The sequence below is a fragment of the Ornithorhynchus anatinus genome, chromosome X1 (assembly GCF_004115215.2).
Source record: "Ornithorhynchus anatinus isolate Pmale09 chromosome X1, mOrnAna1.pri.v4, whole genome shotgun sequence".
Classification (NCBI taxonomy): Eukaryota; Metazoa; Chordata; class Mammalia; order Monotremata; family Ornithorhynchidae; genus Ornithorhynchus; species Ornithorhynchus anatinus.
Genome location: NC_041749.1, coordinates 81,695,334 through 81,708,063, shown reverse-complemented (window position 1 = coordinate 81,708,063; position 12,730 = coordinate 81,695,334). Strand labels below are relative to the sequence as shown.

Sequence of the window (12,730 nt, the reverse complement as noted above, 5' to 3'; positions counted from 1 at the left end):
TAATGAATTGTACATCGCCTTGATTCTATTTAGTTGCCATTGTTTTTACGAGATGTTCTTCCCCTCGACTCTATTTATTGCCATTGTTCTTGTCTGTCCGTCTCCCCCGATTAGACTGTAAGCCCGTCAAACGGCAGGGACTGTCTCTATCTGTTGCCGACTTGTTCATCCCAAGCGCTTAGTACAGTGCTCTGCACATAGTAAGTGCTCAATAAATACTATTGAATGAATGAGTACACACTCAATAAATATGGCTTAGTGGAAAGAGGACAGGCTTGGGAGTCAGAGGCCGTGGGTTCTAATCCCAGTTCCACCACTTGTCTGCTGTGTGACCTTGGGCAAGTCACTTAACTTCTTTGTGTCTCAGTTACCTCATCTGGAAAATGGGGATTAAGACTGTGAGCCCCACGTGGGACAATCTGATTACCTCGTATCTGTCCCAGTGCTTAGAACAGTGCTTGGCACATGGTAAGCACTTAACAAATACCATAATAACAATAATAATAATAAATACTACTGATTAACTGACAGAAAAATAATGTGACAAATAACCCTTTGAAAGGCCTGTGGAGAAAATGGAAAAAAACAAAAAAGATTAGGAAACAGAATTGATAAATGAAAACAAGTGGCTGAAAGACGTCTTCGTGTCTATAAAAGAGTAAGGAATCATAGAGGGAAAAGGAGTCCAAGTCTTGCCAATTCCCCTCTGGACAAAATACACTCAGTTCTCCTAAAGTACAGGGGCTGCATTCTTGTAGAACCTCGTGTTAAGGAAAACTTGTATTGCTGTATAAGTAGTAACAGGAGCAGCAGTAATAGCAGTGAAGGTATTTATTGTGCTCCCAGTAGGTGCAATGCACTGTATTAAGTGCTCGGGTAAATTCAACAGAAACACGAGACACAATCGCCGTTCACAAGGAGCTGACATTTTAACATGGGAGATCCACATAAAAATATTCACAAATAGGGTAACACTATTCAAACTTCTCCTGGATAGACTTGGGGCCCACGCAGGCACCTCCGATATAAACCTTGAAGTTAGTAACTCTAATTGTAATCTCATGTAAATTTATTTTTTAATTGGTCTATAAACGCCTCAGTTCTTTTAAGATAAAGGAAAATCAGGAAAATGTCATCATAGCTAAGAGTACACTTCACAAGTAGGCTGCAGCATGGTCTAGTGGAGCAGCAAGGCCTAGTGGCAAGAGCACAGGCTTGGGAGTCAGAGGTCGTGGGTTCTAATCCAGGCTCTGCCACTTGTCTGCTGTGGGACCTTGGGCAAGTCACACCTTCTCTGTGCCTCAGTTACCTCATCTGTAAAATGGGGATTGAGACTATGAGCCCCACGTGGGGCAATCTGATTACCTTGTATTTACCCCAGCGCTTAGAACAGTGGTTGGCACATAGTAAGTGCTTAACAAATACCATAATTATTATTTTTATTATTACAGCAGCTAACTATAACTGAATTTGCTGCTATGTAATACCTTCTGAAAATAGTTGAGATTTTCCTCTCCAGTCACCCTGTGATCCTAGAGCCAGAAAACTGGGTTTTTAAGATAAAATATATTTTAATTAAATCTACTGTTGTAAAGTCACCAAGACTTCGAGAAGCAGCATGGACCAGTGGAAAGAGCACGGCCCTTGGAGTCAGAGCACCTGGATTTTAATCCCAGGTCCGCCACTTGCCTGCTGTGTGACTGGGCAAGTCAATTTACTTCTCTGTGCCTCAGTTTCCTCCTCTGTAAAATGGGTATCCAATACCCATTCTCCCTCTCATCTAGACTATGAGGGCCAGGAATTTTATCTAACCTGATTATGCTGTATATATCCCAGTACTTAGCACATAGTAAACACGTAACACATCACAATTATTATTACTGTTATTTTCATTATCATCAAGACTAGGGTATTACAAGTCTCCTGAACACCCTGGTCTCCTGGCTCATGTCTTCAACAGTGTGTTTCACTCATTTCAGATTCCCGGAGAAAAACTGAGACATCAAGGAAGCTGAAGAGGGATTAAAACGTCACTGCAACTATGAGAGTCGACATCTTTTTGTCATGTTGTTGTAGCAAATCAATCCATCTGCCTATTATCGTTTGGTTAATGAAATTTTAAATTAATGTCTGGGAAGTAAATCATCATGAGGAACTTCCTGATAACTTACATTCATAGAGAAAAATAACTAAATACTTTCAGAACAATGTACATAAAATTTATATCATATATGCTTTCTATAGCAAAAGAAATAGGGAAAGCCATGAAAATAATCAGTTTAGGAAACTAAAAGGCAATTCATGTTTCTAAGTATTGAATCCTGGGTGACTTGCCATTAAGATTATCCATCTTCAGAAGGTTGGACTTGGATGAAAAAAAGGGTCAATTTAAGAAGCTCTTCTGGCTATTTTGGGGAAGGCAAGTGACTGATCCACTAAATCCTAATGTAAACTATCACTTTTAATCTGATTCAAGTGAAAACTGCTACTATTTGGCCAAACCCAAACCAGAACGTGGCCAAACAATGACAGACCCCAGAAATGCTTAAAACACAGGGATTCGAATAAATATGATTAACTTACCTTTTGCTATTCAGTTGAAGACTTTATTTAAAAGAATTCAAAGCAATATTAAGAATCCGTTGGGGGAATCCCTCACTATTCAAAGAAAATCCCATTTTCAGAGAAAAAAGTTAATTGTATGGTTTATTTTTTTCCTATCGTTTCACTAGGGTAATCCTCTGCTGCTTAGCTTCTCTTACCTAAAATTCTAACAGAATCAAATCAGTGAAATAATAATGATAATAATAATAATAATGTTGATATTTAAGCGCTATGTGCAGAGCACTGTTCTAAGCACTGGGGTAGATACAGGGTAATCAGGTTGTCCCACGTGAGGCTCACAGCCTTAATCCCCATTTTACAGATAAGGTAACTGAGGCACAGAGAAGTGAAGTGACTTGATGGTATTTTTTAAGCGCTATGTGTCAAGCACTGTTCTAAGCACTGGGGTAGATACAAGGCAATCAGTTTGTTCCACATGGGGCTCACAGTCTTAATCCCCATTTTACAAATGAAGGGACTGAGGCACAGAGAAGTCCAAACACGCAAGTCCAATCTCACAGCCAAGGAGCATGGATAAGACACTATAAATGCCCTCAAGACCTTCATTTTGGTCAGAATTTTTTTTCCAATGGTATCTGTTAAGTGCCTACTATGTGCCAGGCACTGTGCTAAGCACTGGGGTTCACACAAGCCAATCAAGTTGGACCCAGTCCCTGTCTCCATTTTACATACTAAGAAACTGAAGGCCTGAGAAATGAAGTGACCTGCCCAAGGTCACAGAGCAGACACGTAGCAGAGCCGGAATTAGAACCCTGGTCCTTCTGACTCCCAGGTCCTTACTCTATCCACTAGGCCATGCTGCCTCTCTATCTGGATGAAATATTGGTACCACACTGTTGGTCTTCCAAAGGACAGCCTAGCCTTCTACCTTCAGTTTTCTACCTGTTGACCAATCAATCAATCCGTCGTAATGTACTGAGCACCGAACTGAACACTGTGACAGAACAAGTGTACTAAGCATTTGGGAAAGCACAGGGCAAGAGTCGGTAGATACGATTCCAGCCCACAAAGAACTTACAGTCCATAGGGGTGGGGGATGGACATTAAAATAAATTAGAGATGCAGAGTGTATTCCCCTCTCAGGCTCGTACCTGGAGAGTTTCCAGTACTCTACCGGTCTCAGCTACGGGAGGGAGAGTCAAGCAGAGGCATACCATTCCACTCCTAGCTTGGCCAGCGGCTAGTGAGTGGAAGGCAATCCGCTACAAGTCAAAACTCACCTGTGCTGGGCAGCAGCGGCACGGGAGAGAGTCGAGGGTGGAGACTCAAGTTTACTGCGCGGAAGGAGGCGATGGTAAACCACTTCCGTATCTTTACCAATAAAACACTACCAGAAAGATTGCATATGGAGAGCAGGGAGCCCTGGGACCGATGTGTCCATGGAGTCGCTAGGGGTCGGAGATGACTTGACAGCGTAAGACAAGATGGAGTATATGGATATTAAGTGCTGTGGGGTGACCATCAAGCGCTTAAGGGGTACAGATTCGAGTGCATAGGTGACAGAGAGGGGAGGGCAGGAAAGGAGGCTTTAGGGGATGGAGGAGATGTGATTTTAAAAAGGTTTTAAAGGTGAGGAGAGTAGTGATCTGTCGAGACATGAAGAGGACAGTGTGCTGCTTGGGAAACAGAATTGGGAGGCAACCTTCAACTTTGTGTCACCAACTACGGTCTGTGGCCGTGTGCCAGGCTTGCCAGGAGCAGTTTGGTACATAATCTCAGTCGTCTCCAGGCTAATCGTCTTTGCGGAGAGCTATGCTAATTCTGAAAAGCGGTGTATCATCCACCTGCATGTCTTTCTGGGTGTGTGGACTTCTAGAGCTCAGTCACCAAGGCATAGGAACTCCTATATTCAAGGACTGATTCAAAGACTTTATTTTAGATTAAGAGAATTTCTCAGAAGATCAGAATGGCTTCCAGATTCTTTCCTTGAGTTAAGACTGCATGGAGTAAATTGACCAAGGCTCGACTAAGGACCCAGCCCCGCTTTGCTCTGCGGCGATGGGAAAAGGTTTCAACGTGACCCTTCCCATTCTGATGGGACCTGCCATACCACTGGAGAGCAATCTCAGAATCTCGATAAACTTTTCCGGGCAGCCAAACTTCCGGAGTAGTTGCCAGAATTCAGGTGTACTGATGTAATCGAATGTTTCTGTACGGCTAACCAACACCATGTAAAGGTCCTGATGCTGTTCCCTATGCTCCTTTTAGATCTGATGTGCAACACAGATCAGATCAGCTGTGGCTGAGGCCACAGTGAAATTTGGGGATTAAATGGTTGACCAATTACCCAGACTCCGGCCAGGATCGTGTTAGCAATGGAGATCGGTGAAAATCCACAGTAATTGCCACAAGTCGGCTCCCATGCCTTCTTGAAAACGGTCACGTCAGGGGCATCTTTAAAATCTTGTTGTATTTCCTCACTAGTCCATACACTGAGGAAGAACCTGTGCAGGGGTATGAGCTAGGCACCCCCTATCTCATCGGCTATGCCATCAGAACTGGGAACTTGGTCATTATTCACGGCTCTAACCATTAGAAATGACTTCATTATGTGTTGAAGTGAAAGCATGTAGTCACATGGTGGCAAGGAGTCTCATCCTCAGAAGCGGGGAGGGGAAGGGATGTTAGGGAGATTGTTACCAGCTCTTCGAGAGTCCCTCCTTGTGACCAGGTGGAAAGAGCATGGTGCTGGGAAACCTGAGGTCTAATAACAGCTCTGTCACTGCCCTGCTGTGTGACCTTGGGGAAGTACTTAACTTCACCTGACCTCGGTTTACTCATCTGTAAATGGAAATAAAAACCTGCTCACCCTCCCCTCCTAGAAGCAGCATGGCTTAGCAGAAAGAGCACAGGCTTGGGACTCAGAGGACCTGGGTTCTAAACCCGCTCCACCCCTTGTCTGCTGTGTGACCTTGGGCAAGCCACTTCTCTGTGCCTCAGTTACCTCATCTGGAAAATGGGGATTAAGACTGTGAGCTCCACGTGCAACAACCTGATTACCTTGTATCTACCCCAGCACTTAGACCAGTGTTTGATGCATAGTAAGCACTTAACAAATACCATCATTATTATTAGGTGATCCCTTTGTGGGACAGGGACTTGTATCTACTCCAGTGTCTAGCACCTAGTAAGCACTTAATTCCCTTATAATATGTAGTGAGGCTGTGAGCTGTAGTGATTTCCCAGGACAACTCTCGGCTATCCTTACTAATGGAGGAAGTAACACAAGGTAGAAGCAGAGACTTGAAAATCCACATACTGAAAAATACAAAATTGAAGGTATGGCAATAACAATAGTTACCTGACTCCCTATTCTCAGAGAAAATAGCAGTTTTCCTAAGTTTTGAGACTGGCGGTGTGGCTCCCTTTCACAAATAACAGTAAATCCCTAAAGCCTGAAGGTTTTTTTTTTTTATGGTATGTAAGTGCTTACTCCATCCCAAGCACTGCACTAATCACTGGGGTAGGTACAAGATAATCAGGTTGGACACCATCCCTGTCCCAAAGGGACTCAAAGTCTTCACCCCCATTTTACAGATGAGGTAACTGAAGCAAAGTTAAGGGACTTGCCCGAGGTCACCCCGCAGACAAATGACGGAGCCAGGATTAAAACCCAGGTCCTTCTGACTCCCAGGCCCAAGGTCTACCCACTAGGCCATGCTGCTTCTGAGGTTCTGTGAGTCACCGTAGGAAAGTCCCCAGCACAGACCATATTACTTATTAGTCATTATTTAAAGCATGCCCAGTGTTTCTAAATTACTAGACACATGAATGGTATAACAATTAAAAATTACATTTCACTGTTAAGAGACTCCTCATTATTCGATGTTATAATTCAACAAATTAAAGGCTTTATAACCAAGGGAGTATTGCTACATTCATTAAAGGTATTTACTTCAAGATTACATTAGGGCAAAACATTTTAGCAGCTCCTACTAAAAATGGATTGCGAGTAAATTTGATAATCACATTTCTTTCATTTTAGATTCAATTACAACCTAGACTGAAGTTCGGTTTACTCTGCTTTCCTGCTCTCTCATGAAATTCCTAATTATATAATGGGAGCTGTGTACCCCGAGCCAACCTGGGGAGGTTTGGAAAAGCAACGCAAAGGGTCAGCTCCTTCCTCTCCATCTTTCTTCACATCCTCATCACCTCCAGATGGATTACTGTATCAGTCTCCATGTTGCTTGTCCTGCCTCAAGCCTCTCCCTTTTTCAATAGTATTTATTGAGCGCTTACTATGTGCAGAGCACTGTACTAAGTACTTGGAATGTACAATTTGGCAACAGATAGAGACAATCCCTGCCCATTGACGGGCTTACAGTCTAATCAGGGGAGATTCTATATACAGCTTCTTAGTCCATTTCTTAAAAGACTGCTGGGAGCACATCATTCCCCTCCTCAGTAACCACCAATGGCTACCCACTTCTCTTCACATAAAACAAAAACTCTTAGTACTTGGGAGAGTATGCCAGAGGGTTTTGAATTTAATGAACTCAGCAGAACTCGGAACTCAGGGTAGCCTAGTGGAAAGAGCATGGGCCTGGGAGTCAGAGGACCCGGGTTCTAATCCCACGCTGCCAGGTGTCTGCTGTGCGACCTTGGGCAAGTCACTTCACTGGGCCTCAATTACCCTATCTGTAAAATGGGTTTTAAGACTGTGAGCCCCACGTGACATGAACTGCGTCTAACCTGATTAGCTTGTATCTACCCTAGCACTTAGTACAATGCCAGGCCACATAGTAAGAGCTTAACAAATACCACAATTTTTTTTAAAAAAAAAAACAACCCTCAAGAGCAAATAATAAACCATCTATTAAACTATCAGGTAGAGAATTTCAGAAAATTTGCATTTGTAAGTACCATTATTAGTCTCCTAATTAAGGCCTTCAGCATTCTGGTGCAAGCTTCCAAATTCTAGACTAGAAGAGTAAGATGGTCTAAACACTGTCCCACTTAAAAATCAAGGGAACGGGATTAGATGTCCTGGTAATTCTTTCCAGTCCTGTGATTCTAAATTCCATTTTTCCTCAAGAGTTTTTGATCCTAATTACTTTAATCAGAAATTAAAAGTTTATCCCTTCCCCCTCTTCCCCGCCCAACCCTTAATCCTATATGTGGAAAAATTCTGCAGCGGAATGCTAGCTGAAAGACATGAACCAGCACAGGAGGCTCTGTACTATCTGCCTAGAAGGCAAGGAGGGGACAAAACTGTACTCACGAATTTGGCCTCCTACCCACTTTGTGGAAAATTCTACTTTTCCTACTAAGCATCCTGTAACTTCCAAACCTGCAACAACATAAAACTCCCAATTGAAAGCCCCCCACCCCATTCCCCTGACACACACTCTTCCTCATTTGGTTGCTACTAAGAAATTAGTAAGAAACACTGCACCTTGGCCATTATGTAAAAATTAAGCACAACTAAAATGACATCACTGCTGCGTAACATACAGGCAGCAAACATCCTGTTTCTGACCCACTTACCGAAATATAGGCGTATGGCCGGGCTTTGGTTTGTTCCAAGTGAAGTGTGATGGAACAGAGAGGAATTGGTCTCCGGACAAATCTTTCTTCAGGGGTGGTTGAGCTCCAGGGCTGTCATCTAGTGAAGTTTCTAGGGTCGGTGACAGACTACCTTGGTCATCTGAACAGAGATCGATTTTTCCGGACAAAGTGGCAGTCTGATCCTCAGAGGTCTTCCTTGTTTTTAGAGGGATGTCAGTCTCTGGACAGCACTGGAACTGGGAAAGCGAAGGACTAAGGCCTTGAACGCTGTGGAGAGACGTACCTAGCCACGTGTCTTCCGTTATGCTCCCCCTCGGAGAGTGACCTGGAGAAGGGGTCGGAGAATGATGAGGTGAGAGTGAACCAGCGTAACAAATCTCAGCACTGGAGTGTCGTCGCTTCCCACAAGGGGAGGTGGGTCTTGAGGAGGGCCTTGACGTCGGTCTGGGGCTAAGCCAATTTTCATCAGTGATACTAGTTCGAGGAGAATGACAGGGAGACTGCCTCGGTGATAAGGAGTGCCCAAACCCATACTGCTGCGGCCAAGACTCATCGTTCGGACAGCCTCTTGGAGAGCCACCGGGAGAAGCTAAAGGAGACCCGAGGGTAAATCTGGCGGCAGCTTCATTCAGCTCGGACTCCACGTCATCGTAAACGTGAGAGAGAGACTCGCAGGAAGAAGCATCGGAGAACCAACTGCGAGAAGAAATGCTGCTGGCAGGGCTGGGACTAAGGGATGCTTCCCTATATGACGGCTCAAGGGGAAGGTAGAGATGGTCCCGAGAAGGCCTCTCCAGGTAATCATTTTCTGGACCGTTTGAATGTAGTTCGTCTTCATTAGCCTCTATTCCTTGATGACAGTTAGGAGAGATGGATGTGATTTGAATGCTAGGGCACTCAAAAGGCTTGGAGGCTCCAAGCGGACTGTATTTAGATTCTGGAATCTCACACGTTCCTTCATAGTTTTTGTGACCTTGCAGCTGGGGAGGTGGTGACAAAGCTGAGGAGTGTGGCTGCAGTCCATGGCATGGGATACAGATTGGCTGGTTCACTGCTGATGAAGGTTGGTCTACATTAAAAATGTAGATCGATGCACAATCATCTGGTTCAAGATCTGGGCAGGGGGCAGAGGGTGGGGTGGAGAAACAAAAGAAAAAAAGCGTAAAGAAATGAACAAGATCAGACACTTGAAACGCTAGGAGAGTTAAGTAGTTAAGTGGGAGATGAGAGGCAGTCATATCGACAGCTCTAAATCAACACGTAAAAGTGGGAAAAAAAATCATCCGGCCTTGTGCACATTTAGTCACGTTCCTCAAAGTGTGAATAATCCACACTCAATCCAGGGATTTAGGACAAGCTACTCCAAAACTCTTCCATTAAAAATAACTGCACCACCTTCCTACCAGAATGACTCCAAAGCTTCGATAAACTGCATTACCATTTCCTGACCCACAGGATGCATTAGGCACTAAACTTCACCATTGACATGCATGTGTGGGGAAAGTATTTTTACCATCCAGTCTACTGTACAGATTTTGCAGTCACTCCAGTCACACAAAGGCTACATTCTGAGATAAATTTAGTTAATAAATTTCCACTGACATGAGGAAAAGCTCCCACCTTTTATGCAATGCACATCTCTCCTCCAGTTCCAGATACTACAGGGAGCTTTGAGGGTAAAGACATGTAATATTTCCAGCCTAGAACTTTTGAACAAAGACAAAACACTGGGTAACTATGAATCCTACAGACACATCTCTTTTAAATTTCTCCTAGACATGTTTTACTTTCGGTTCTCCCCCCTTCTTTCTGCGCTCTTCCCCCTTTTTTCTTGCTGCCTTTGCTCTATCCCCTTCTTTCATTTGCTTCTTCCATTCCTCTAAAAATTTCCTCCCCTGTCCCACAAGAATCTCCTATTTTCTCTCCGATTCAGAAGAAAACCAGCAGCAGTACAACACCCCTAACTCTTCCCTCTGAAGCCCAACTTCCTCATTGCCCTCTCTCGTTAGTCCAGTGCTCTGCACACAGTAAGTGCTCAATAAATGCCACTGATTGATAGATTGATCTGTTTACTTAGCCTGCAGAGAGGCAGAAGGGGTAAGATGGCAGGTCAGGTACTCTACGTCCCCAACAAGGTGGGAGGGGCTGTGCTACTTCCCACCTCCCTGCCGAACAGTGTGGCTGCAAGCAGCGGCTTGGACTTCCCCACTCCTTGTGCTTTTCCCATCTCCCAGTCTGGTTCGGACCAGGATCGGGTGCTACGACGCACTGGAAACTCCGGCTGAAGATGACAACGCTTGACTGATAGAAGCTAATCAAAAGCAATTTTTCCATACAAAAAACTGGGCTTTTCAGAATGGTTGCATCATGAATCAGCCCAGAGTTCATTCATTCATCCAATCGTATTTATTGAGCGCTGATTGTGTGCAGAGCACCCCACTAAAGGCTTGGAAGAGTACAATGAAACAATAAACACATTTCCTGCCCACAGAACTTACAGTCTAGAGTGGGAGGAGGCAGATATTAATATAAATAAATAAATTCCAGCTATGTATATAAGTGCTGTGGGGCTGGGAAGGGAAAATGTACACAGAGAGCAAGTCAGAGTGACACAGAAGAGAGTGGGAGAAGAGGAAGGGGGGCTTAGTCATGGAAGGCCTTTTGGAAGAGAGTTCAAAACAATCAACACACACCAGCATTGTAAAATCACACATGGAATGAAAAACAGTTTTAAAGACATTTAGGCAGCAAGCTAATAATGACAATAATAATAATTATTATTATAGTATTTGTTAAGCGTTTACTATGTGCCCAGCACTGTTCTAAGCGCTAGGGTAAGTAATCGTCATGCTATTTATTAACCACTCACTACGTGCCAGGAATCATGCTAAGCACTGGGTAATTAGACCAGATGCAGGCCCTGACCCACAATCTAAGAAGAGATGGGGAATGCAGGTAACAACCCCGCTTTACCACCTTACCAATAAAATTCATCAAAAAAGGCTCAGATACATTGGCAATAAAATCCACGCTGGGTTATCAGAGGGGAAGTTAGGGATGTTAAGAGATACAGTCATTTTACTATTCCACCAAGTATCTAGGATAGCACATTGAGTTGGATGGACTGATGACCTGACCCAGTATTCTTAGACTGTGAGGCCCTGGAGGACCAGGAACCCTCTCTAATTCTCACTCGTGTATTCTTTCCCAGTGCTTAGTAGAGTGCTTTGCACACAGTAAGCACTTAATAAATACTATTATTATAAACACTGTTACTACTACCACCCAGAATGGCATTGCTTATATTCTTAACTACTGGTCTGGCTACTCTCTCCTAGAGAGAAAAATCAGTTAATCACTGGTATTTATGGAGCACTCAGCATGCGCAGGGCACCATAATCAGCGCTTGGGAGAGTACAATACAAGAGTCGGTTGATGAGTTCCCTGCCCCAAAGGAGCTTACAGTCTAGAGAGGGAGAAAGACATTAAAATAAATTACAGATATGGTCTTAAGTGCTGTGGGGCTGAGGCAGGGGGTGAACACCAAGCACTTAAAGCATACAGAGCCAAGGGCACAGGCAACGCAGAAGGGAGAGGGAGTCAAGGAAACCCTCTTGGAAGAGATAATAATAATAATAATGTTGGTATTTGTTAAGCGCTTACTATGTGCAGAGCACTGTTCTAAGCGCTGGGGTAGATACAGGGTCATCAGGGTGTCCCACGTGAGGCTCACAGTTAATCCCCATTTTCCAGATGAGGTAACTGAGGCCCAGAGAAGTGAAGTGACTTGCCCACAGTCACACAGCTGACAAGTGGCAGAGCCGGGAGTCGAACCCATGACCTCTGACTCCGAAGCCCAGGCTCTTTCCACTGAGCCACGCTGCTTCCTATGTGAATTTAATAAGACTTTGAAGGTGGGGAGAGTGGTGGTCTCTCGTTTATGAAGGGGGAAGGAGTTCCAGGTCAGAGGGAGGACATGGGGAAGGGGCGGGATCGGCAGCGCGACAGACAAGATGCGAATAAGGTAGTAGGTTGGCACTGAAGAAGCGAAGCCTGTGGGCCGGGCCGTAGCAAGAGAGCAGCAAGGTAAGACAGGAGGGGCGAGCTGAGACAAAGCCATTCTTTGATCATCCACCTCTAAATCTGGTTTTGGCTTACTCTCTGTGCTTCCTTGGATCCGCAGTCGCCGGGCAGTAGGCTCTGCAAACCAAACATGGCCACTGGGGATGGGCTCCTGGTGCTGGCCCCGGGGACCCAACTTCGCATGCAACCGCACGATAAGCAGTGCAAAGTTTTGCAATGAAATCTGGGGGGCAGAGGGGGAGAGAGAGTACATTCGCTAACGTTTTTTTCCCCTCAATTTCCAAACTCAAATCCACTGTGCAATCTGATACACTTTCAAGAACTACTAAAATGGTACTGTCGATCAATTAATGGGATCTGAGCACTTACTGTGCGCAGAGCACTTTAAGTAGTTGGGAGAGTATAATACGACAGAATTGGTAGGCACGATCCCTGCCCACAAGGAGCTTACAGACTAGAGTGGGAGACAAACGTCAAAATCAATTACAGAGGGATACGTACTTCAGTGCTG

The 12,730-nt window shown here is 44.4% G+C and overlaps 1 protein-coding gene and 1 non-coding gene across 4 annotated transcripts in view; one reads left to right on the top strand and one right to left on the bottom strand.

Annotated features, from left to right (window-relative positions):
- Nucleotides 1-12,730, bottom strand: part of NFATC3 (nuclear factor of activated T cells 3) — a 196,411-nt gene that overhangs the window by 125,642 nt on the left and 58,039 nt on the right. For all 3 annotated transcript variants that reach the window (XM_029050383.2, XM_029050384.2, XM_029050385.2), the window contains exon 2: nt 8,116-9,250. In XM_029050383.2, the coding sequence (XP_028906216.1) occupies nt 8,116-9,250 (1,135 nt within the window). The remainder of the gene's footprint in view (nt 1-8,115; nt 9,251-12,730) is intronic.
- LOC114807008 lies at nt 3,699-3,835 on the top strand. The gene has a single exon (XR_003755061.1). It is a non-coding gene; the product is annotated as a small nucleolar RNA SNORA7 (small nucleolar RNA).